This window comes from Erinaceus europaeus, chromosome 1 (assembly GCF_950295315.1).
Source record: "Erinaceus europaeus chromosome 1, mEriEur2.1, whole genome shotgun sequence".
NCBI classification, from domain to species: domain Eukaryota; kingdom Metazoa; phylum Chordata; class Mammalia; order Eulipotyphla; family Erinaceidae; genus Erinaceus; species Erinaceus europaeus.
The window spans coordinates 103,726,902-103,752,920 of record NC_080162.1 but is presented as its reverse complement, the minus strand read 5'-3'; the positions used below and the strand labels follow the sequence as shown (position 1 = coordinate 103,752,920).

At 38.1% G+C, this 26,019-nt stretch overlaps 1 protein-coding gene across 3 annotated transcripts in view; it reads left to right on the top strand.

The window, feature by feature from the left end:
* Window positions 1-26,019, top strand: part of MYOF (myoferlin) — a 200,765-nt gene that overhangs the window by 86,299 nt on the left and 88,447 nt on the right. For all 3 annotated transcript variants that reach the window (XM_060192064.1, XM_007516788.3, XM_060192045.1), the window contains exons 8-18: window positions 1,579-1,641; window positions 1,727-1,777; window positions 9,208-9,238; window positions 10,466-10,581; window positions 11,432-11,558; window positions 13,649-13,752; window positions 17,031-17,099; window positions 17,194-17,237; window positions 18,113-18,195; window positions 21,138-21,176; window positions 24,882-25,006. In XM_060192064.1, coding sequence (XP_060048047.1) covers window positions 1,579-1,641; window positions 1,727-1,777; window positions 9,208-9,238; window positions 10,466-10,581; window positions 11,432-11,558; window positions 13,649-13,752; window positions 17,031-17,099; window positions 17,194-17,237; window positions 18,113-18,195; window positions 21,138-21,176; window positions 24,882-25,006 — 852 coding nt within the window. The remainder of the gene's footprint in view (window positions 1-1,578; window positions 1,642-1,726; window positions 1,778-9,207; window positions 9,239-10,465; window positions 10,582-11,431; window positions 11,559-13,648; window positions 13,753-17,030; window positions 17,100-17,193; window positions 17,238-18,112; window positions 18,196-21,137; window positions 21,177-24,881; window positions 25,007-26,019) is intronic.

The following is a 26,019-nucleotide window of genomic DNA, read 5'->3' as shown; positions in this document are numbered from 1 at the left end:
GTGAAAAACAGGAATAGAGCCAATATCCCCAAGTTGCAAAAGCAGGTGGAAAAATAACATTTATTTTATCATTTTTCCAATATTTTCGTAGAATTTAAATACTTCTAAGTAAACATAATTAGGAAAAAAACTCAGTTTAAATACATTTTCAGAGATGCAGGTGGTCATTCGCACATGTTACAATGTGCAAGGACTCAGATTCAAGCCCCCAGTCCCCACCTGCAGGGGAAACCTTCACAAGCAGTGAAGCAGTGCAGCAGGTCTCAACCTCTCTCTCTCTCTCTCTCTTTCTCTCTCCTTCCTCTAAATTTTTGACTGTCTATCCAATAAATAAAGATACCAAAAAGTAGTGAAAATAATAAAAATAAATGTTCATTCTTTCCTCTTAGTATTAGTGTTAGTTGGCAGGAGGGTTACTAGTTTACAGTACAGACTCTGATACATGGATACAATCTCTCATTCATCATGGTAGGTGTCTGAAAAACATTCTCAAGGTACTTTTCTACCATAATGTACCAGGACTCCTAGACACCATCCCACCCTCACTCTTCCACCAACCCATTCTTTTCTCTCCTTCCCAGAGTTCTATGCTTTGGAGCAATACGCCAAACTAAGTTATAATAATAATACGTATAGATATGTATATATAATTCAAATTGCATCAAAGATAAGCATTTTCATCAGGAATCAGGTGCCTAGCTAGATGTCAAGATACTTATCTTGGTGACATGTATTCTTTCTCTCTCTCTCTCCCAAGAATGAATCTTCTTAAACTTAGTGTTACAGTGAGTTTTTAAAGATCAATATTGCATCCGAAGGGGCACTAACATAAGCTAATGGGTAAAGCTGATGTTAAAGGTATTGTTTTAGAAGGGACAAAGTAGGGGGAGTCGGGCTGTAGCACAGCGGGTTAGGCGCAGGTGGCGCAAAGCACAAGGACCGGCATAAGGACCCCGGTTCGAACCCCGGCTCCCCACCTGCAGGGGAGTCGCTTCACAGGCGGTGAAGCAGGTCTGTAGGTGTCTATCTTTCTGTCCTCCTCTCTGTCTTCCCCTCCTCTCTCCATTTCTCTCTGTCCTATCCAACAATGACAACAACAATAATAACTACAACAATAAAACAACAAGGGCAACAAAAGGGAATAAATAAAATAAATATTAATAAATAAAAAAAGAAGGGACAAAGACTTACCACATACAAATGATTAAGCTAAAAAGGGGAGAGAATTCAACTCAACTAGGTTATGTATCTCCTAAGCACCTCTAAGCAAGAGATAACCTTAAGAATTTTAGTTTAATAAAATATTTAGTCACCAATGAATAATTTTATCTAGTTGAAAACTATAGTGATTATTTAATCCCTTGTCCTATCATATTCAGAACATATCAAAGTAAGTTACCAAGAAGCTCAAGAAATTTAAGCTTCAGAGCTTTTTCCAAGAACCTGTAATTTATGCACATACTCAAAACCTAATTTTGGATTTTTTTAAAATATTTTTTTCCAAAAAAATTGTAGCATCGCATCCCATTAATTCTGAACCCATTCCTACTCAAACATTTCTCTCTTTTGTTTTGACAGTTATTTTTCTACAATGTCCACATGACCCCTTCTGAATTGATGGATGAGATCATCAGCATTCGGGTAAGGGGACTACAGAGTAGGAAGGTTGGACTTTCTAGCTGTGAGATAAAGCCAGTAATCTTTTCATGACTCTTCATTCTTCCAGGTTTATAATTCCCATTCTTTGAGGGCAGATTGTCTGATGGGAGAATTTAAGGTGGGTATCAACAGTTCTGTCTCATTCAAAGATAAGCACATCAAAGATAAGTCACATCAAAATAAGTCACATCTTTATTCAAAGATAAGTCACATCAAAGATAAGCACTTTCGTAAGTAATCAGGTGCCTACCTAGGTGTCAAGATGCCCAGCTTGGTGACATCTTTGGGTTGGCTGTATGGAATCCATGCCACGTTCCTTGCAGAGAGTTTGAATGCCCGTAGGACATAAATGCCACAAGGGCCAGAAATTCATTGACTGTTCTTTGCTCTGGTGTTAGTTGGCTTCCAGAGTACACAGTTATATGCCTGAAAGCAAGATGTCTGGAAGCTGCCACATCAAGGCTCTTCCAAGCATGCAAGCTATGGATGGAAGCCAAAGCACCATTACCCTGGTCATAGTTAGAAGCTTATCACTAGCTTTACCTGCCAGTGACCCCATAGCTCCATCTATGGAGCCAATTGTCTCACATCTAGAATAAGTCAGGCAAGCAAACCCTGGGAAGAAATTTGAGATGCTTCTCCAAGAAATTTACATGGAAGTTAAATAAAAATATTTGTTTGGGGTCTTCCAGCAATTCTACATGGAAAAGACTACTTCTCAAAGGAAGAAAAACCCAACCACTCAAAAACTTAGAGTAGGATTTATGTCAAGCAAATATATATATTTGATGATTTTATTTATTGACTGAGTTATTTATTTTTATTATTTTTTATTTCTTTATTGGGGAATTAATGTTTTACATTCGACAGTAAATACAATAGTTTCTACATGCATAAAATTTGCCAGTTTTCCATATAACAATACAACCCCCACTAGGTCTTTTATCATCCTTTTTGGACCTATGTTCTTTCCCCCTCTCCCCCCACAAACTCCAGAGTCTTTTACTTTGGTGCAATATGCCAATTGCAGTTCAGGTTCTGCTTGTGTTTTCTCTTCTGATCTTGTTTTTCAACTTCTGCCTGAGAGTGAGATTATCCCATATTCATCCTTCTGTTTCTAATTTATTGCACTTAACATGATTTCTTCAAGGACCATCCAAGATCGGCTGAAAATGATAAAGTCACCATTTTTTATAGCTGAATAGTATTCCATTGTGTATATATACCACAACTTGCTCACCCACTTATCTGTTGTTGGACACCTGGGTTGCTTCCAGGTTTTGGCTATTACAGACTCTGCTTCTAAGAACATATATGTACACAGATCTTTATGGATGGATGTGTTGGGTTCCTTAGGATATATCCTCAGGACAGTAACTGCAGGAACATAGGGTGGGTCCATTTCTAGCCTTCTGAGAGTTCTCCACAGAGGTTGGACCAATTTACATTCCCACCAGCAGTGCAGGAAGCTTCCTTTGACCCCACAACCTCTCCAGCATTTGCTGCTGTTACCTTTTCTTATGTATGACATTCTCACAGGAATTAAATGTTATCTCATTGTTGTCTTTATTTGCATTTCTCTGAAAATCAAAGACATGGAGCATTTTTTCATGTGTTTCTCAGCCTTTTGGATCTCTTCTCTGGTGAATATTCTGTCCATGTCCTCTCCCCATTTTGGGATGGGGTTATTTGTTTTCTTGTTGAGTCTGGCAAGCTCTTTATTTATTTGCATTATTAGCCTCTTGTCTGATGTATGGCATGTAAAGATCTTCTCCCATTCTGTGAGGGGTCTCTTAGTTTGGGTAGTGGTTTCCTTTGCTGTGCAGAAGCTTTTTAATTTGATGTAGTCCCATAGGTTTATACTTGTCTTAGTCTTCTTTGTAATTGGATTGGTTACATTGAAGATGTCTTTAAAATGTATGCGGAAAAGAGTTCTGCCAATATTTTCCTCTAAGTATCTGATAGTTTCTGGTCTAACATCAAAGTCCTTGATCCACTTAGAATTTACTTTTGTGTTTGGTAAAATATAGCAGTTCAGTTTCATTCTTCTGCATGTTTCAACCCATTTTTTCTAACACCATTTGAAGAGACTCTGCTTTCCCCATTTAATACTCTGGGCACCTATGTCAAAGATTAGATGTCCATAGGTGTGGGGGCTCACTTCTGGGTTCTCAATTCTATTCACTGGTCAGTGTGTCTATTTATGTTCCAGTACCAAGCAGTTTTGATGACATTGGCCCTATAATACATTTGAGATCTGGGAGTGTGATGCCTCCAGTTCGGTTCTTTCTTCTCAAGATTGTTTTGGCAATTCTAGGTCTTTTCTGGTTCCAGACAAATGTTTGTAGCATTTGTTCTATTCTCTTAAAAAATGTGGTTGGGATCTTGATGGGGATAGCATTAAATTTGTAGATGGCTCTGGGTAGTATATTCATTTTGATGATGTTAATTCTTCCAACCCATAAACATGGAATATTTCCACTTCTTTGTGTCTTTTTTAATATCCTTGAGTAGTGACTCATAATTTTCAGTATACAAGTCTTTCACTTCCTTGGTTAGGTTTACTCCTAGGTATTTTGTTATTTTTGTTGCTATAGTAAAAGGAGTTGATTTCTGGATTTCAACTATTTCTAACTTAGTGTTTGCACAGAGGAATGCCACTGACTTTTGAATGTTAATTGTGTAGCCTGACACCTTACTGTATTGCCTCATGATTTCCAAAAGCTTCTTGATGGATTCCTTAGGTTTTTCTATGTATACTATCATTTCATCTGAAAATAGGGAGAGTTTGACTTCTTCTCCTCCAATCTGTATGCCTTTAAATCCTTGTTCCTGCCTGATTGCTATGGCAAGAACTTCCAACACTATGTTGAATAATAATAGTGATAGTGGGCAGCCCTGTCTAGTACTTGATCTGAAGGGAAATGCTTCCAGTTTTTCACAATTGAGTATGATGCTGGCTGTAGGTTTGCTATATATAGACTCCACTATCTTCAGGGATTTTCCATCTATTCCCATTTTTTTGCAGTGTTTCGATCATAAAGGGATGTTGTATTTTGTCAAAGGCTTTCTCTGCATCTATTGATCTTTTTTTGGTCTTGCTTTTATTGATGTGGTGGATCATGTTGATTGATTTACATATATTATACCAACCTTGCATCCCTGGAATAAACCCCACTTGGTCATGATGAACAATCTTTTTGATATACTGCTGTATCCGGTTGGCTAGAATTTTGTTCAATATTTTTGCATCTATGTTCATTAGAGATTTTGGTTTGTAGTTTTCTTTTTTGGTTGTGTCCCTGTCTGCTTTTGGTATCAAAGTGATGTTGGCTTCATAGAAGCTGGAAGGGAGTATTCCAGTGTCTTCAATCTTCTGGAAGACTTTTAAAAGTAGAGGTATTAGTTCTTCATTGAAGGTTTTGTAGAATTCATTTGTAAAACCATCTGGTCCAGGACTTTTATTTTTGGGAAGGTTTTTGATAAATATTTCAATTTCATTAGCTTTGATTGGCCTGTTCATGTTATCTAGTTCCTCTTTAATTAATTTTGGAAGTTGGTAGGTATCTAGGAAATCGTCCATTTCTTCCAGGTTCTCTAGCTTGGTGGCATATAGTGTTCATAGAAGCCTCGCATAATATGTTGAATTTCTGCAGTGTCTGTTGTGATATCTCCTCTTTCATTTATGATCCGATCTGTTTGGATCTTCTCCCTTTTTTGTTTTGTGAGTCTGGCTAAATGTTTGTCGATTTTGTTCACTCTTTTGAAGAACCAACATTTACTTTCGTTGATCTTTTGTATGGTTTTCTTATTCTCAATGTTATTTATTTCTGCCCTAACTTTAGTGATTTCTGTCCTTCTGGTTGCTTTAGGGTTCCTTTGTTCTTCTTCTAGGTCTTTAAGATGTGCAATCAGGCTGTTTATTTGTATTTTTTCTTGTTTCCTAATGTGTGCTTATATGGCTATGAACTTCCCTCTCAGTACTGCCTTAGCTGTGTCCCAAATATTTTGATAGCTTGTGTCTTCATTTTTATTGAACTCTTGAAATATTTTAATTTCTTCCTTTATTTCCTCTTTGACCCTGTAGTTGTTAAGTAGTGTACTGTTGAGCTTCCACATTTTGGGACTATTACTAATCTTTTGTTGATTGTTAAATGTTAGTTTAATTCCACTGTGGTCTGAAAAGATGCTTGGGATGATTCCAATGCTCTTGAATTTGCTGATGCTGTCTTTGTGGCCTAACATATGGTCTATCCTTGAGAATGACCCCTGTGGATATGAGTAAAATGTGTATTCCAATTTCTTGGGATGAATGACTCTATCTATCTCCTCATTTAGCTCCATCATGTCTTTATTGATTTTCTGCCTGGAAGATCTGTCAAGTTGAGAGAATGGGGTGTTGAAGTCCCCTACTATGACTGTGTTGCTGTTAATATATTGCTGTAGCTCTTTCAGTAGATGTTTGATGTATTTAGATGGTTTCTCGTTGGGTGCATAGATGTTAATAATTGTTAAGTCCTCTTGATTGACTGATCCTCTGAGCATTAAGTAGTGTCCATCCCTATCTTTTTTTAATTTTATTTAATTTAAAGTCTATCATGTCAGATATGAGAATAGCTGTCCCTGCCCTTTTTTGTGGGCCATTGGCTTGTATGATAGTTTTCTATCCTTTCACTTTGAGTCTGTTTTTATCTTGTTGAGTTAGGTGGGTTTCCTGTAGATGGCATATTGTTGGGTTGTGTTTTCTGATCTATCTTCCTACTCTGTGCCTTTTAATAGGTGAATTCAGGCTATTGACACTTATTGATATCAAGGAGTTAAGATATTTTAATGCCATTCTTGTAGATATTTAGAGTGTTCTGATAGATGGCATATTTATGGTGGTTTGATTGTTTATAGGAGACCTTTCAGAACTTCTTTCAGGGCAGGCTTGGTGATAGTTGATTCTTTCAACTGTTGCTTATCTGAGAAGGTTTTTATGCCTCCATCTAATCTGAATGACAGTAGCAGGATTCAGTAGTCTTGACTGAAAGCCTTTCTCATTGAGCACTCAATAGATATCTTGCCATTCTCTTCTGGCCTGTAGTGTTTTTGTGTAGAAGTCTGCTGCTAATCTTATGGGTTTTCTTCTGTAGGTGACCCTTTTTTTTTTTTTTCTCTTGCAGTCTTCGGTATCCTTTATCTTTATTCATTCTAAATATGATATGTCTTGGTGTCTTTAAGTCTGGATTAATTCTGTTTGGGACCCTCTGGGCTTCTTGAACCTTTATGTCTTTTATGTTGTCTAGATTAGGGAAGTTCTCAGATATTATGGCCTGAAGAATGTTTTCTTCCCCTCCCTCTCTTTCTTCCTCTGGTAAGCCAATAATGCCTATATTATTTCTTTTGAAGTCATCTCATAGGTCTCTGTTATTGTTTTCAGTATCTCTTAATCTCTTTTTGATATCTCTTGCTTCTTTTTTAGTTGTCTCTAATTCATCCTCGATCTTGCTTATTCTTTCTTCAGCCTCAATTATTCTATTCTCTCTGCCCTCTACTGCTTTCTGGAGTCCATCTATTTTGTTACCCTGCTCTGATACTGTTTTAGCTTGTTCAGCTAGTTGTGTTCTTAGGTCAGCTATTTCAGCTTTCAGCTCTCTACTAACCTTGAGATAATCAGTGTTTTCTTCTAGAGTCTCATTGGTTGTTTCTGCATTTCTGATGACAATTCTTTCAATCTCTTTACTCACTCCTGTGATCGTTTCCTTAACTAATGTTTGGATGTTGACCTCATTATTTTGTGTTTCAATCTTTGGGGGGCTTTTAGCTGGACTCTTGTCCTGGGTCATTTCTCCAATATTTCTTCTTGTTGGTTTAACCATTTTATATATTATGCTATGAGGTCCCTCTCTCAGTACTTTTCAAATTACTGATCACTCTTGCCTGGAATGACTTGTGTCTAAGTGTGGTAATTAAAGGGTTCACAGTTGTGGAAGTTGACAGTTGTTTCAATAGTATTTTAATCCCTGAATTGGAGCACAGTGCCTTAAAAACCTCTTGTGTTCTTTTTCTTCCCTGTAGGGTATGGGAACCTGAGGGCTTTTAAACTATAAGTAAGCTTCTTAGCTTAATCACTGGCTCCTGACCAAGAGATAAAGCAGGGTGTGTCAGAGATAATCTAATGGTTATGCAAAGAGATTCTCACTAGGCCATCGAGATAGAGATCTTCTCCTGAGTTTCCTTGTTAGTTCTCTGTCCCTTGGTGTCAGCACAGGGCCTCCCCTCGGCTGCTCCCACTTCTGAGGGCAGTAGCAATGGAGACTCTCCTCCCTTCAGCCATCTTTTTGTTTGTGAAAGAGACTGGAGGTGGTGTCTCAACTGGTAAACTGCCGGGCTGTTAGCAGCCACTTAATCTCTCCTTATGCTCCTCTTTGTCCACGAGCAACACGTGTTTGCACTCACAGGTGATTTGGTGGGTTCCTGAAGTTGTTCTAGTCCCATCTTGTTGCGGTCCCAGGTGGTCTCCTTTGTTATTTCTAGTTGACCTGGGAGAGGAGAGGAAAGAAGAGGAGAGGAGAGGAGAGGTGAGGAGAGGAGAGGAGAGGAGAGGAGAGGAGAGGAGAGGAGAGGAGAGGAGAGGAGAGGAGAGGAGAGGAACATAGCTGCTGCTGGTCTGGAAGTCTCCTCATGTATTATTTTTGGAAGATTTTATTTATTAATGATGAACATAGGAGAGAGAGGGAGAGAGAACTGAACCAGACTTCACTCTGGTACATGTGCTGCCAGGGATTGAACTTGGGACTTCATGCTTAAGAGTCTAATGCTTTATTCACTCTGCCACCTTCTGGCTACACATCAACCTCTCTGATCCTCAGTTTCTTCATCTGTAAAGTAGGGTCATTGTGAAGACTAAGTGGAATAGAATACATAAAACACCTAGCACAGCACTTCAACACTGAAGCGCCAACCAGTGGTTATACTAGTATTAGCACTGACTGGTAGACAGAAGAGTATAAGAATAACAAGTTGCCCCAGTGACTCCTAGTGGGATAACTACAGTCCAGGTTTTCTTGAGACTGAAGGGTCTCACAGGATTTGCGATTTTCTGTGCTACTGGAAATGCCCAAGCAAAATTGGAACACACTGGCCATCTTAATTCCACAGTTCTTAGTAGCTCTAAGACTAGCTCATTCATGCAGAATAACTGATTCAGCTTTTTCTATGTGCCACAACGCCAGGGAAAGTATAGAGGAGACAGAGAGGATGCAATAGAATGTTGTGACTTAAAGAATTTATTTATTTATTTATTTATCTTTGGATAGAGACAGAGAAATTGAGATAGGGAGAGAGAGAAAAAGAGATAACCCGTAGCACTGCTTCACTACTCGTGAAGCTTCCTCCTGCATGTGGAGATCTAGGGATTTGATCAGAGGTCCTTGTGCATTGTAACATATGTGCTCTATCTAGTGCACCATCACGTGGCCCCAAACCATTATGTTTAAATATAATCGTGATGGCTTATTTGAAGTGACTAAACTTATTTTAAATTTTTTCATTGTTTTTCTCTAGATTGATGTTGGATTCGTTTATGATGAACCTGGTATGTAATGTTCTCATGAAATTGAAGATTGGGAGGGAATTCAGACAAGCTGGAATCAAGAGATTTTTATTTTATTTTTATTTATTTATTTATTTTGCCTCCAGTCATTGGGGCTTGGTGTCAGCATTACACATCCACCTCTTCTGGTGGTTTTATATATATGTATTCAATAAGAGAGAAATTGAGAGGGAAGGGTAGACAGAGGGAGAGAAAGATAGACACCTGCAAACCTCCCTTCAGATAGCGAGCTGGGGGTTCAAACCAGGATCCTGTGTGGGTCCTTGCACTTTGTACTATGTGCGTTTATCCCAGTGCTCCACTGCCCAAGCCCCTTTAATTCTTAATTGATGAGAGGCAAGAAACAGGAAATTCAGAGTATGGATATATATATTTCATGACTATTTTTTTTCATCTTGCTATAGTTATACTAACATTCACAAGTAGAAATTTCTCTGTTCTTATAACACCATCTTATCAATCATTACTAAGTCATTAATAGAATAAAATAAATAAAGAATAAGAAATTTCTCTGTTTTGTGAGAAAATTTTATTTTATCTAAATCAAATTATAAAACCAGTTAAAAGGATTTAGAGAGTCTTATTTGAGTCAAACCAGGACTAGAATAAAGTGGAGGAGGACTAGGGCAAAGCAAAGACATTGATATGTACTGCACGTCTCTCTCAGCTGGATGATTTGGGTGTGTCATGATGATACTTTGTAGAAAATGCATACTTAGCTTACAGCAGCTGGAAGTATAGACTTGTCAGAATCTCTTTTTCAAGTGTCATGATTTTTTTCTTTGTTTTATTAGTGTTTTAATATTGATTTAGAAAACTATGAGATAACAGGTATAATTCCACACTGTTCCCCCCACCAGAGTTCTGTGTTCCCATCCCCTGTATAGCAAAATGCCGTGGTTCTCCCAAGGTCACAGATATGGGTTGACTATTATTTCTATATAATTTTACACATGCACATTTGTGTCTATGGTTCTGGCTTCTCTTTCTAGGTCACACCTATAACTATTACTATTTCTGGATGTCTTTCCTTTTCTCCTCTTTTCTCTCTGTGTCCTGATGGAACTGAAGTTCAGAACCTTCTGGTCATCTTCCACTAACATTTCTTCCCTACTGGAAAGTATGGACCAAAATTCCTTATGGGGTACAGAAGATGGAGTTCTGGCTTCTGTAATTGCTCCTCTGCTTGTCCTGTTGTTTTTATTTTAGGTCATGCTGCCATGAGAAAATGGCTTCTTCTCAATGACCCTGAAGATGCTAGCTCAGGCGCTAAAGGTTATATGAAAGTCAGCATGTTTGTCTTGGGAACTGGAGATGAGCCTCCTGTGAGTGCTACATTCACTACTACTAATACTTAATTTTTTATCCAGTGCCATGAAATAATTTCGTGTGGGATACTTGTGAGTGACCTCTCCAGCTCAACTTCTTTAATTTTGTATTATTAGAGAGGGGGGGGGGGAAGAAGCAAACCAAGAGGAAAGGGAGGAAGAGACACTAAACATTGTAAGGAGTTCATTCTACCTGGTGTGCTATCTCTTGGCCCCTACCCATTTTATTTTTTTCATCAAAAAAAAAAAAGGGGGCTAAAGCGTTAAGCAAGTGGGCACCAATAGCTGTCAATGGAGCGTAGGCTTTATCTAATAACACCAAGCCTCTAATTCCTCCTGTTCTTCAGAAGCTATTTTTTTCTTGATAGAAGTATTATTCTAACTCACTGATACTCCTTCTTGATGTTTCTGAGTGTCTCTCCATTCAGTAAAGATATATGTATTTTTAAAAATTCCTTGTATGATTGTATTTACAAAATAGAGTTCTCTTGTAGAAATAGGGCATTTCTCTCTAAACAGACACTTGTCATTCACAGAAGTGAGGCAGCAAATTGAGGAATAGGAGGTAAGATTAGGTCAGAGAGAAATTGAGAAAACCTCAGTAACTCTTTATTTAATATTCATAAAATGACAAAAGATTATGTTATTGTCTGTGGCATGTCTACTGGAGCAACATTTCAGTTGCTCTTTGGAAGTTGAATTGGTAGCTGAATGAACTCTTAAGCCTTAAGCACAAGAAATCTGTATGGAAATAGTTCTGGTTGGCTTATTTTACAAGTGTCATATTAACTTTTTACAACATTCTGCTTTTCTGTGTAACTAATCTGTAAGTATGTGTCCTTAATAGACTGAGAAACAAGATTATGATAGTGACAGTGATGATGTGGAGAGCAACTTGTTACTCCCTGCTGGCATTGCCCTCCGGTGGGTGACCTTCTTGCTGAAAATCTACCGAGCTGAAGATATCCCCCAGAGTACGTACTGATTTATCCCTGCCTTAGGATTACCAGTTATCTGCATGATTATATGAGTTAAAAATTTACTCCAGGGCCAAGAAGATAGTTCACTCTGTTAGAGCACAAAACTTGCATGCCTAAGGCTCCAGAAGCCACAGATGCTTTCTTTCTCTTTCAGTACATTTAAGAAATATATATTTTTAAATATTTATTTGTTTCCTTTTGTTGCCCTTATTGTTTTATTGTTGTTGTTACTGATGTTGTCATTGTTGGATAGGACAGTGAGAAACGGAGAGAGGAGGGGAAGACAGAGAGGGGGAGAGAAAAATAGACACCTGCAGACCTGCTTCACCGCTTGTGAAGCGACTCCCCTGCAGGTGGGGAGCCGGAGGCTCAAACTGCATCCTTACACCGGCCCTTGCACTTTGCGCCACCTGCACTTAACTGGTTGCACTACTTAACGACTCCCTATGTACTGCTTTTTCTAGAGTCTAACCCTCTGCTTTTTATTATTATTTTTTTTTATTATTGCCTTCAGGGTTATCTCTGGGGCTTGGTACTAAAGCTACAAATCCACTGCTCCTGGAGGCCAGTTTTTTCTTTTTTCTTTCTAGTTTATAGGACATAAAGAAATTGAGAAAGGGGAATCCAGCAGTAGCGCAGCGGTTTAAGCTCACGTGGCGCAAAGCCGAAGGACCAGCATAAGAATGCGATTTGAGCCCCAGGCTTCCCAGCTGCAAGGGTGTCACTTAAGCTGTGAAGCAGGTCTGCAGGTGTCTTTCTCTCCCCCTCTCTGTCTTCCTCTCCTCTCTCCATTTCTCTCTGTCCTATCCAACAATGACAACAACAATAATAACTACAACAATAAAACAAAAGGGAATAAATAAATAAGAAATTGAGAAAAGGTGGGGGAGATAGAGAGGGAGAGACACCTGCAGATCTGTCACTGCTCATGAAGCAGATCCCCTGCAGGTGGGGAGCGGAGGCTTGAACCTGGGTCCTTGTGCTTGGTAATATGTGAATTTAACCGGGTGCACCACTGTCTGGCCCCCACCTCCCTGTTTTTTTTAACACCCTATAAAAATGCCACCCTATACCGTCTTTGAAATACCTTAGATGAAGGAAAGAAATTAAACTTCACAGTGCACTGCTTACACTGAACTATCTTATTGCCTTCCATTAGTTTCTGAGTTTGTTTACAAGGAAAAAAAAAAGAAAGTATGTTGTTTATCTGTGGTTAAATGTGTTATGCCAAATTTCTTTGAGTTTTTCTGAAAAAGTCAGGCTATGCTTATACCATATTGACAAGCAAATATCTTCCAAATTGAAATCAGGTCTGAATTTCCTTTCTTTCTTTCTTCTTTTTTTTTAAATATTTTCATGTATTGGAATTCATTTATTTAATTTATTTTTTATTTTTGAATATTTTCATTTATTGGATAGAGACAGAGTGAAATTGAAAGGAGAGGGGGAGACAGATAAAGAGACACCTGCAGCCCTGCTTTACTGTGAAGCTTTACCCCTGCATGCGGGGACTAAGGGCTTGAACCTGAGTCCTTGAGGACTTTAATGTGAGCACTTAACCAGGTGTGCCTACACCTAGTCTCAGGTCTGAATTTCTTTATTCTACTGTTCTCAGTAAATATTGGTTGTAAACATAATAAATCATCACTTTCTTTTTCAGGGTGCTCCTTGATTTTTTAACATTATTTATTTATTATTGGATATAGACAAAGATTGGGGAGATAAAGGAGAGAGAGAGAGAGAAAAAACGCCTGCAGCCCTGCTTCACTTGGGAAGTTTTCCCCTGCAGATGGGGACCAGGGGCTTGAACCTGGATCCTCACTCACTGTAATATGTGTGCTTAATCAGGTGCGCCACCATCTGGCCCTGCTCTTTGATTTTAAAATGTGAGGAAGCACATTTTTTTTTCTCTCAACCAAAATAAAGATTTCTGTAGTAGGATAAACTCATGCCTTTGACTTTTGAGAAAAATTCTTGTTGCAAGTGCTTTTATGTGTAGGAGAAAAAAAATACTTTACTGACTGATTTCTATTCTGTTATGAGAAACCTATTTGATTTCTGCTATTTTACATACTTTTTTTCAGTGGATGATGCCTTCTCACAGACAGTAAAGGAAATATTTGGAGGCAACGCAGATAGGAAAAATCTGGTGGATCCATTTGTAGAAGTTTCCTTTGCTGGGAAAAAGGTATGTACAAGATAAAAATGCAGATGAATCAGTAAATTAATGTTTAGACCATCGTGCTTTCCTTGGAGTGAGCTTCTGTTCATTCTTTGCTGAAGTACCCCCTAATGAGCGGACACTCTGCAGGAACAGAGATTATCTGAGTCTGGATATGCCAGACTTCTCCACAGGTTTATTTTGGAGTGGAAAGAATGCAGGACTCAAATGAGAAAATGTGACCTTTTGAAAGACCTGAATGGTGAAAACTACCACTGAGTTATTTGGATTATTTCCCAGGTCCAATCATTATCTTAATCTTTGGCAAGTTCCCTAGTCAGACCCAATAATAAGTAGCAGAGAATGTAGCCACTAATGGTCAGTCAGCTGCCCCCTCAAGTGTTTTTTTAATCTCTCAAGCCCTCAACTACCTGAAGACAAGGGATCCCCAAACATGGTGTCTGAGAATAGCAGATACTTTTGGTATAGGAATACCCTTAACTACTACTTTTATCTGCAAAGGTTGTTGAGAACTAGAGCCTGATATTCCATAATAGAATAGCAATGCATCATAGACAAATATAAAAAGTAGCATACTCTATGTAGTGAAGTCATTTATTTATGAAAGTGGGATTTAACAAGGGGAGGGGGGGACAAGCATGAATCAGGTGTTATTTCCTAGGAGAGTTACTACAGATTGGTTGGAAAAGCAAATTCTAGAATGATATTTAAGTTCAAACTTCACACACTACAGAGTCAAAGAAAAATTCCCCCACACACACTTTTTTGGATATCATTTTATGAAAGAGGGTTAATGGCTTACAGTACAGTTGTTGACACATGGTTACAACTTCTCATCTCCCTGTGATAGGTGTCTGCAGAACATTCACTCCCAATTTAGGTCCTTTTCCATCATCCTGCACCTGAATTCAAGGCCTTCTTAACCCCCTCCCTTCTCCTTCTTCCCCAGAGTCCTTTGGTCAAGGCAAATTTTTCCTTTCTTTCTTTCTTTCTTTCTTTCTTTCTTTCTTTCTTTCTTTCTTTCTTTCTATAAAAGGAAGCACTGGAAAAAAAAAAAAAAGAAACACTGGCAAAAGCATAGGATAAGAGGGGTACAACTCCACACAGTTCCACCACCAGAACTCCATATCCCACCCCCTCCCCTGATAGCATTCCCATTCTTTAACCCTCTGGGAGTATGGAACCAAGGTCATTGTGGGACACAGAAGGTAGAAGGTCTAGCTTCTGTAATTGCTTCCCTGCTGAACATGGGCATTGACAGGTTGATCCATACTCCCAGCCTGCCTCTCACTTTCCCTAGTGGGGTGGGGTTCTGGGGAATCTGAGCTCCAGGACACATTGGTGGGATTGTCTGTCTGGTTGGCATCATGCTGGCATCTGGAACCTGGTGGCTGAAAAGAGAGTTAACATACAAAGCCAAACAAATTGTTGACTAATCATGAACCTAAAGGCTGAAGTAGTGCAGATGAAGAGTTGGAGGGGGTCTCCATTCTGTAGATAGCTAGTAGGCATATTTTAGTTATATTCCCAAGGGCCTGTGGCTATACTAGTTTGTTTATTTTTTCCCTGAGCCTGAAATCTGATATGCAGGTGGATCCTAGTTATTGTCTGGGGAGATGTCATGGCTGGAAAAAGGACCAGAAAGCTGGATATGGGAAGAGAGTCGCTCCCTAATATGGGAAAGGTGTATAAATATTGCTGACTGTAGACTCCATCAATTTGATGTGATCTGGGGTCCATATTCAACTTAGGAGCCTATGTGGCCTCTGCATCCCTGTAGAGCCAACCTCACATTCTATGGTCATCAGTAGGAACATTCCAAGCTGCCCCAATATCAGGACCCATCTTCCTCAGGTGTAGCATAGAGTATGTTGTCCAGCCTCCCTTCAGAGGATGGAACATTCTCTACCGTTGTTGATCCAAGTTGAGAGCTAGGTCCTATGGGGGTCCATAAAGGGGTCTGTTTTGTTGTTTCTGATAGAGATGACTGGTAACAATGGAGAGAGGGGTTTATTTGAGGTCTAGGCCCATCATGTCTGTTTGGAAATCTCAGGACTCCCCAACTAGGGCCCCAGTTGATGGGGTGGCCTGATAGTGACTAAAGAGTGATCATTAAAGTATGCCAGTGTGGTCAAGGCATATTCTTAACATCTACATCTTACTGTCCAGAATTTACAGATGAGGATTCTGTAATTCTCAAAGGACTATTGAAAGAGTTCATCAATTCAGGAAATAATTACTATGAGCTTCCTAATTATCAAATACTGTCCTATGCATATTACAGGGGGAAAAAAAGCGGGAGTTGTGTGGTAACTAGTGTGGAGTGGAGGGCAGTTACTAGGTTATCAACTGGGACACCTTTGAGGAAGTGACGTTTGAGGAGAGATCTGTATCGTAGAGATCTGGGGGCTGGGGGAGTGGGCTTCTAGGCAGGAAACACATTTTCAGTAAAAGGATGCCTGTGTGACTGGTATGGAATGATCAAAGGGGAAACCAGAGATTAGCTCAAAGCGATGTGGGTATTAAGGTAGGAGTGTGTTGGGAGTGGGGGGCAGGACTTTGTGAAACAGAACAGGGATCTAGATGTTATCTGAATTTACTTGGGGAGCTCACTGAAGATGCTCTATGGGGAATGGCGTGCATTACGGAAATAGGAGAGGAAATTGAGTTCCAGATAAGCAGTAGCAGCAAGTGTTAGGGGGAGATCAAGATTTTCAGAAAGATGTAGAGCATCAGTATTTATTTACTTATTTATTTATTTATTTTTACCAGAGCACTGGTCAGCTCTGGCTTATGGTGGTCTAGGGATTGAACCTGGGACTTTGGAGCCTCAGGCATGAAAGTCTCTTTGCAGGACCATTATGCTAAATAATTTTTTAGGGAATGAGCAGTGGCACACTAGTTGAGTGCACACATTATCATGCACAAGGACTTGAGTTCAAGCCTCCAGTCCCTATCTGCAGGAAGGAAGCTTCAGGAGTGGTGAAACAGAGCAGCTGGTGTCTCTGTGTCTCTCTCCTCCATTTCACCTTCTTCTCTCTGCCTTAAAATAAAAAGAAAAGTAATTTTTAGTGCATAGACAAATTAAAGATCAATATTAATTCAGTATTTTATTTCATCAAATAGAATCATATTTGATGAAAAATGCATTTTCATCAGGTTACTACATTTAGTTATAGCTTGTAAATAAATTACTAGAGTCTTTTAACCTGGAATGTATGCATTGTGAACTCTCTGAAATTATAAATGTAAATATCTGCTATTTTGCTTTGACAATTCTATAGGTTTGCACAAATATAATTGAGAAAAATGCAAACCCTGAGTGGAACCAAGTTGTTAATCTTCAGATCAAGGTTTGATTATCCTTTTTTAAAAAATCAAGAATACTTTCATTAACAAATACTGAGTAAGTTGATATACAGCTACATTTCTGTTTCTTTTTAACAGTTTCCTTCTGTGTGTGAAAAAATAAAACTAACAGTATTTGACTGGTGAGTTAAAAAAATAATGTGTATTTGTTTCAGACTGCAAAAGTTTAATGTTTTGAGTATTTATGCATATTACTGTAGATGATATAATTTTTACTTCTCTAGATATTTACTTTTCTTTCAGAAGTAGAGTTTAAAAGGATTTAAGTGGAATTACTGTACTTGACTGTAGGAACAAACTCATTTCTATGACTTCATACCAAATTTTACTATAATATGCTTGACTTTATCCTTTAATAAGTAATTATAAAAAATTACTTTTGGATAATCTAGGGAAGATTCTTGTTTTTGTTCCATGTTTGATCTATATCTTCCTTGGAACTTAGTTGTTTTAAAAATAGGATTCTTGCTGAAAAGCTTCAAGTATCTTTGTTCAGTTGCTCATGAATCTAAAGGAAATGTGATCCAAATATGTCACAAAATCAAATACTTCAATACTTTTGGACCATCCAAGATAAACCTCAGAATCAGATTAAAATTCTAATTTCTTGGCAAGAGTCACAAACATTTTGAGATCTACTCTCTGTTATTTTTAGAAAGGAAAGTGAATGTTACTTCTCTTAGTAAGTCAGCACTTTTCAAAGACTGCTTGAAGGCTCATCTACATCATGATCCACTAGACTATATACTTGTTGTGAGTGCAAACCCTAGTTTCCACCACTTCCTTTATTTAATCCAAAACATGACTAAGAAATGTGATTTTGGGGTATTCCAAATGATTTTTTTTTAAATACGGCAAAGCTTGAAGCCTGCTGAACTGCATGGTGTCTGAACTCTGTGGCCTCCCAGCTCTATCTTATTGCTATTGGAATGGACATATATGTTCTTGTAAGTGGAAGTTTTAGACTCCCCCCCATTTTTTCTAAATTTTTACACAGGGATCGCCTTACCAAAAATGATGTTGTTGGAACCACATATCTACATCTCTCCAAAATTTCTGCCTCTGGTGGGGAAGTAGAAGGTAAGGCATTCAGCAGAGCTGAAGCAAGAAAGGGTACAGATCTTCCCAAAAAGGAATGAACTGGGGTAGCTGCCTGGCAATGGATTAATTTCATTTGTTGTTGTTTATTTATTTATTTTCCCTTTTATTGCCCTTTGTTGTTGTTATTGTTGTTGTTGTTATTGATGTCATTGTTAGATAGGACAAAGAGAAACGGAGAGAGAAGGGGAACACAGAGAGGGGGAGAGAAAGACACCTGCAGACCTGCTTCACCGCTTGTGAAGCGACTCGCCTGCAGGTGGGGAGCCCCGGGCTCAAACCGGATCCTTACGCTGGTCTTTGGGCTTCACACAACGTGTGCTTAACCCGCTGCCGCCCAACTCCCGGACTAATTTCTTAAGAGTTAAATGTGGTGCACCTGATGAACCGTTTCAGTGATGCTTTGAAGGTGACCAGAAAAACAATTAGTTAGTGATTAATCACCATGGCAACTAAGGGTTCCATGATTTTAGCTTTCTTGCTTCCATACAAAATCACTTTCTCAGAAGCTGCTTTTATAAATTTTGGGGGTGTCCATAACAGAGTGGTAATAGAGCAGTAATGCAGAATGGCACTGACGCAAGTCCTCTCCAAACCAAATACAAAATATTATTCATTCCAGCAACTGCTTTGATAGAAGCCATGAGGTCAGATGCCAAGGAGATATGTACTTTCAACTCCGTAAAATAATGGGTATTTTCATGTTAGCAAACATGAATAAAAAGTAAACTTCCCTTTTTCTTGTTTGCCATACTGAGAACTACTTTCCTATGTTTGGCATTATAGTTCTTCACTTATGTAAGAAGTTTTTGCAGCTAATAAAGAAGAATTAAGATGACAAAAGAAAAAATGTCTATGTCAACAGAATAATTCCATCAGCTGATTTTTCTACTAGAAAAAAAATTATTATAATTGTCAAATGGATTTAAACAAAATGAGAGGACTTGGAACATGCATTGTCCTGGGCCTCTCAAGGTTCATCTCAACCTCATCATCTTTAAGAGAGGACTATATAGGTTTTTAAAAAGATATTATTAACCCAAGTAGCAACACCTGTGAGATTTAATAAATACAATGAAGAATATATAAAATTTCTTTCTCAGGAAAAAAAAGGGGAAATTAGAAGTTGAAAATAATAATAATAAATACTAAACAAAAAAAGATATGGTATAAATTCAAAGTCATACATGACAGTTTTAAACCAATGCTAGAAAATAAAATATTCTGCCTGAACATGGTTTGTTGTGTGCTACGAGGGAACATGTTACTAAAGATGTAGCAAAAAAATGTAATCCCAGCTCTTTCCTTTACTCTGAAGCAAACAGGATTTAGAGGAGATAATGTAAGCTCTATGAACTGCTTTTTTATTCTGAATGTAAATGTCCATTACAACATCAAAGTTCAGAAGTGACAGACTAGAGAGAATGGAAAAGAAGGGTAAATGAGCTATTGCCTCTACTTAGATGAGGAATTCATCAGAAATCAAGAGGGAAGAGGGAGACAGAAAGGAAGAGAGACAGAGAGATACCTGCAGCACTGCTTCACCACTCACAAAGCTTTTCCCTTGCAGGTGGGGACTGGGGGCTTGAACCTGGGTCTTTGTGCATTGTAACATGTGTGTTCAACCAGGTGCACTACCATCCAGTCCCCCTGATACAAAGATATTTCTAAGTAATGGTTTTCATTTGCAAAAATTCATTGAAGTCATTCAGAGGGAGTTGGGCGGTAGCGCACGTGGCACAAAGTGCAAGGACCGGTGTAAGGATCCTGGTTCAAACTCCCGGCTCCCCACCTGCAGGGGAGTCGCTTCAAAGTGGTGAAGCAGGTCTGCAGGTGTCTTTCTCTCCCCCTTTCTGCCTTCCCCTCCTCTCTCCATTTCTCTCTGTCCTATCCAACAACAACGACATCAATAATAACTACACCAATAAAACAACAAGGGCAACAAAAGGAAATAAATAAATAAGTCATTCAGGGCACTTTGTCTAAATAATTGTTTTTAGTAAAATGATAATAATATTCAGAAAAACTAAAAACAGATATCATGGCAAATAATTTTATCCCTGTATTTGAAGTCCTTTCTCTTTGTGGTTCCTATAGATTAGTCTATTACAGGGTCTCAAAATAATGGGCTAGAGGCACCTCCCAGAAAAACTAATAATGTATTCTATAGTACTGGGCTATTCATTTAGTATTCTATACTACTGGGCTATTCATTTTAGTCTTTGACTAAAATGACTTGTACTTTTCTGACCTTGTCCAAACTAAGTCAAATGTAAGACAAATAAACACTTTATTAAAAACACAGAACATGGGCTGGGTGGTGGCACACCTGACTGAGCACATGTTACCAAGTGCAAGGACCCAAATTCAAACTTCCTCCACCTGTAGGGGGCAAGCTTCACAAGCAATGAAGCAGTGCTGCAGATGTCTCTCTCCCTCTACCTCCCCCTTCCCTGTCAGTTTCTACCTCTACCCAAAATTAATAAAGTTTACTTAGAAAAACAAAAACACAAGATGTTACCACATATTACAGTCACACTACTATGCTAACTAAAGTCCTTCTACATGCCTAGATACATTTTAAAAAATTACAACTTGACTCAGAAAAAAAAATTGAAATATTGGTAACCTACCTAGGTCTCTTTTGACTATGAGTAGCTAACTCTTTCCTGGTGCTTTGCTGCCCTTGGACTGTAGAGATTATAATTTTATGTGGTGGTTTTGCTAATTGTCATGACAATTAGAGTCATTTTGCATTTTACTGGTGACATTTGTAAAATTGCAAAAGAGTCATATGATTTGTGCCTAAACTGGGAGCTTTTGGGGTGTTGTTAACCCCCTACTTGGTATTGGAGTTTTTTAATTGTCTCTGACAATGCCTGTGTTACTCTTGTTCTTTAACCAATTGTATTTTTACTATATAGATATCTCATCTTCGGGATCTGGGGCTGCATCATATACAGGTTTATGCTTTGTAATTTTGCATTCTTCTAGATGTTCCTATCTCCTAGTACCTGACTATGAAAATGCCAATTGATTGCCTTAGAAACTCTTTTACATTTTGCTGTTTCAAAAATAGTTTAGCTGGAGTAACACTTTTTATATTAATACTGTATGCTGTTCTGCATGGCTAAATTAAAAACTAATTTGCTAACAAGGCTTTGCTACACAGCTCATATTTTCACATAGGTATGCACCTGATTTGGCTTCATACTAAGTTAATTGTGTGATGTAACATTTTGTTATAGCTGTTCATTTTCAACAGGTACAAATTTTGGTCACTAAATCGGCTGTTCAAAAAGAATGAAATAACTTTCTCTTACTTTCAACATATATATTTAGGTTTGAAGACACTGAATTTGATACCTTGAACGCTGAGCAAACTTGTAAAGAATGGTGAAGCCATGCAAACCAAAGGACATTATGAAAGTGGTAGGGAGTATTCCTGTGTCCTCAATGTTTTCAGAGCTTAAAAAGTATAGGATTAGCTCTTCCAAAATATGAGCTATCAAAACATCCTTTGGTTGGCTTGGCATTCACCATCTTCACAAATTTATTCAGTGCTTCCTCACTTGGCCATCATATCTTTCCTAAGGAAGATATTATTGTCTTTTCATAGATAGACTCTGAGGTTTAGAGAAATTTTTAGTCTTTGAAACAGGTGTGACCATCCCTGCCATGCTAACCACCTAGGGATGAAATGACAGGAAAAGAGAAATTGTATGTGAGAAAGCTTTGAAAACTAGTACTCTGTACAAGTATATGGTGTCATTTGCCTTAATGTTATTGACATGATGTCTTGTTCTTTTTTTTTTTTTTTTAAAACAACCTCATTGTCTTATAGTCAAAGTTAAGGCCAGGGGAGATAGCATACTGTTTATATAAATAAATGCTCCTGCTTAAGGTTCCCAGGTCCCATGTTCAGTCCCCCACACCACCATAATCCAGAGTTGAGCAGTGTTCTGACTAATAATAATAATAAATCAGATTCAATATGAACATTAAGTAGTCCTTCGATTTGTACCAAACTTGGCAGATTTGGTCAAAAAAACTATTTTATTCATTAGTTCAACCATTAGTAAATATTAAGGAGTCAGAATAACTTGTGTTTGAATCCTGCACACCGGAAGAATTTATAATATAGTCACAGAGATATGCATCTATTTAAGGGAAAAACTCAACATATAGTAATACTTTAAAGAAGTACAGATATAAAGGAGTTTCAGAACGGCAAAAGATGTGGGGAAAATATTGTCTGAGAAGTAACTAGGTTAAAAAAAAAAGTCTCATTTTGTACAAGCTTTTGAGGAAGGGCACTGGGATGTTTGATGTGACAATTTTATAGAAAGTGAGCTAGATAAGTATGGAGACAGTTTCTGAGAAAGTAGGCTTTAGCAGGACTCCATAGAGATGTGAGCATGTGGAGGAAAAGTTATTCATGTTAACCCATAACTAAACAAGTCAAAGGACTTAACATAACAGGAAAGAGACTTGGCTGCTGGAAAGAATCAAGCTCTTGGTATCTGGGTGGTATGCCGTAGATCACTATTGACAACGTATGCCTCTCCTTGAAAACTTTCAATGACAGAAAGTAAATACAGAAGTCATTTATAGGAACTGGTGGGAGACAAAAACTAGACCAGAGGAATGCTTGTTGTAGTGGTAAGTACCCTTGCTTGATCAATGAAACCTCGAGAGCTAGACCTAAATATGTCTAAGAGTAATAGACAAGTCATGCCATGTTTGGGACTTCAATTTGCCCATGCATAATATGACATGACTAGGATGCAATAATTTTAATGTTCATTCTTACCTGAATAGTCTGTGATTGAATGTCCAGAAACAATTTCTTTCTCTCACGGAGGATCTTTATTTACTCCCACCCAACACCCTTTTTCAAAACAAACGTATTTTATCTCAAGAGAAGTCTAGCTTATTTATGGTCAGTTAGTCAACTTTATCATGTTCTCCAGGGCAGAGTAGATGAAGTTTAGAGAATTCCTATGTTCATAAATAATGAACTTTCATTTCACTCTACTCATTTAGAAACTTGCTAATTTGGTTCAGAGAAATCTGTTAGAAAAATTCTTGTTCCTTTTTTGAATTCACAAGAGATTTCAAAATAGTTGTGAAATGTGGCACGAGGTGTTACCAAGTATCACCCTGAGACTATCAGTTTATTACTTTCCTGCATTTTAACTTAAATATTCCTTTCTCTCTCTTCACATAGATTGCAGTTCAGAAACTTTCTGCCAATGTTCATGGTTCTTACCTCTCCTCAAAAGTACCAAGGTGCCTAAGTTCACTTACACATGTGGCAGTCTCAAATAATAAAAAAGGATGGCAAAATACATGTCTCTACTGTTTATTAATGGACACTGTGCTCATTTGCTGCTGCATATTTTCCTGTATCCATTAGTTTATTTAAATTTTTTAATGAGCGAGAGAGGGACAGGGACAGGGAGAGAGAGAAAGAGAGAGATCAGAGCACTACTCTGGAACATAGGATGGGAAGAATTGAACTTGGGACCTTGGACATGTGAATTCTGTGCTTTTTCATTGAGCCACTTCCCTGGCTGTTCTTTCTTTTAGTTTTAAGCTCAGAATTAGAAAACATTAGAAAGATGATCTAATCATCCTCTCAGCGGCATCTCTTATCAACATCCTGAAAGACATACTGAAGTCTAAGTCTCAGTATTTCTTCTTTCCCATTGTTTGACATCCCTACCAACAACAACAACAACAATCTTTCTTACACTGAGCGAAGGCAGAGTTGTCCTTGCAGTTCCCAGCACTAGTGCTCACTCTGCATTTGGAAATAATTCTATCTCTTTTGCATATGGGAGTCATTCAGACAATTGAAAACAACCTTTTTATATGTCCATCTTCACTGAAGATCTCCCAGTGGCTTTGCTCTTCCCTTACATTGCTCTTGGTGCCTTTTATTGAGGAGTAGTCTAACTAAGAGTATACAGCAGAAATACTAAGTAAATTGTATGCTGATAGGAAGTAGAATGTCACAAAGGGGGACAGGTTGTCTATAATTATCATATTAATGTGAAAATACTAATAGCTTGCATTTAACAGACTTATACATTATAACATAATAGTAACTGATATTTTGGGAGAGACAAAATTTTCTTTTTTTCTTTTTTTTTTTTTCTACCAGAGCACTCATCAGCTCTGGTTTACGGTGGTGCAGGGAATTGAACCTGGGACATCGAAGCCTCAGGCATGACAGTCTGTTTGCATAACCATTATGCTATCTACCCCTACCCAGGAGAAACAAAATTAATCTGGTATATACCATTTAAGTGACTTCCCAAAATAATATGATTTTTATGTCAGCGCTAGTGCCATGTTTAATACAATATCAGCTATAAACTTGCAAAAAAGTATGGAGATCAGCTTGGAAGTTTATTGACTTTTCATTAGAAGAGCATTATCTCTTTGTACTAATAAGTTTATCTCAGCTACCTGAAAAATGTTTATTCTGATATCCTATAGCAACTATCAGCCAAGTCATCACAAGTACTTGGTATCTGCACTATTGCATCTAACCCACAAACTGGAGGAAAATAATCTCACTCACTCACTTATAACTAATATCTATTTTTAATTAGCTGGGTATTAAGTTCCTTAAATCTAATTATGATTTTACCTCTCAGAAAATACAGGAGAGACAGAGGTGGGCTTTGTCCCAACATTTGGTCCTTGTTACCTGAACCTTTATGGAAGCCCCAGAGAGTACACGGGATTCCCAGATCCATATGATGAATTAAATACTGGAAAGGTTGGTTTCTCAATTAAGGTTCATTTGTTATATATACGTATATGGTTTTACTTTGTTCATATCATGGTTGTAACTAAGTTTCATGTAGAGATTGTCCTTTCATTTAGACATATGATGACTGAACAAGTGCTGGAAGATAGATGTTTCATGTTCCTGAAATTTTAGAATGCAGTGGTAACAATGAGTCTTAGAGATCTCCATATCTGAGCACTGCAGGTGCTTAGCATGGCCCTACACTTAGGGCAGGTAACAGTAATCAGTGCTGGCACTTTGTCCTATTGAAAAAATGTTCTGCCTTAGAACTCAGTTCAATGCCATGCTATAGGACTTTTCCAAATGATTGATGGAAGTCTTTGCTTTTCCTGAGCTAATTTACTTCTTCTTCTTATTATTATTATTATTAGTAGTAGTAGTAGTAGTAGTAATAATAAGAAGAAGAACATAATAATAATAGGTGAGGTTATAAAAGCCCAGAGATAGTATGTACTCTCCCCCTCATTAGAAGTTAAAATTATACTTTCTATATAGCTCCCAAAGTCTCAAAAAAGATAAAGAAAGCCATGAGTTGGGAAAGGCAGAGAACTGACTGTGGAGGTGGACGCTTTCACTTCCTCTTTAGAAGATTCTATTGCCAATGGTGCTGATTCTGATGGGAGAAGTAGCTGATATTCATCATCATATGCAGCCCACACCCAGAAACATCTTCCTCCTTTGTTTCCTGGCTACTCTCAGACTTTCCCTAGTTACCAATGTGACAATCTCTCTATTCTGCGAAGAGGAGAAAAGGAGCCAAATTAACCCATGAACACAGATAGGGGGTAAGGGAGATGGAGAACCCTTTCTACTCCCACTCTCACTTCCCCGGTTTCTGGAAATCCTTCGGGATCCAGGGCATGACTGGAAAGTCTATAGCCTTAGATATGACTGATATATCTTTCATCCCTGACCACTTTGTACTCTCTAGCCCCTAATTCCCTTTGACATTCTTCCTAAAGTTATTGGCTCTACCTTCA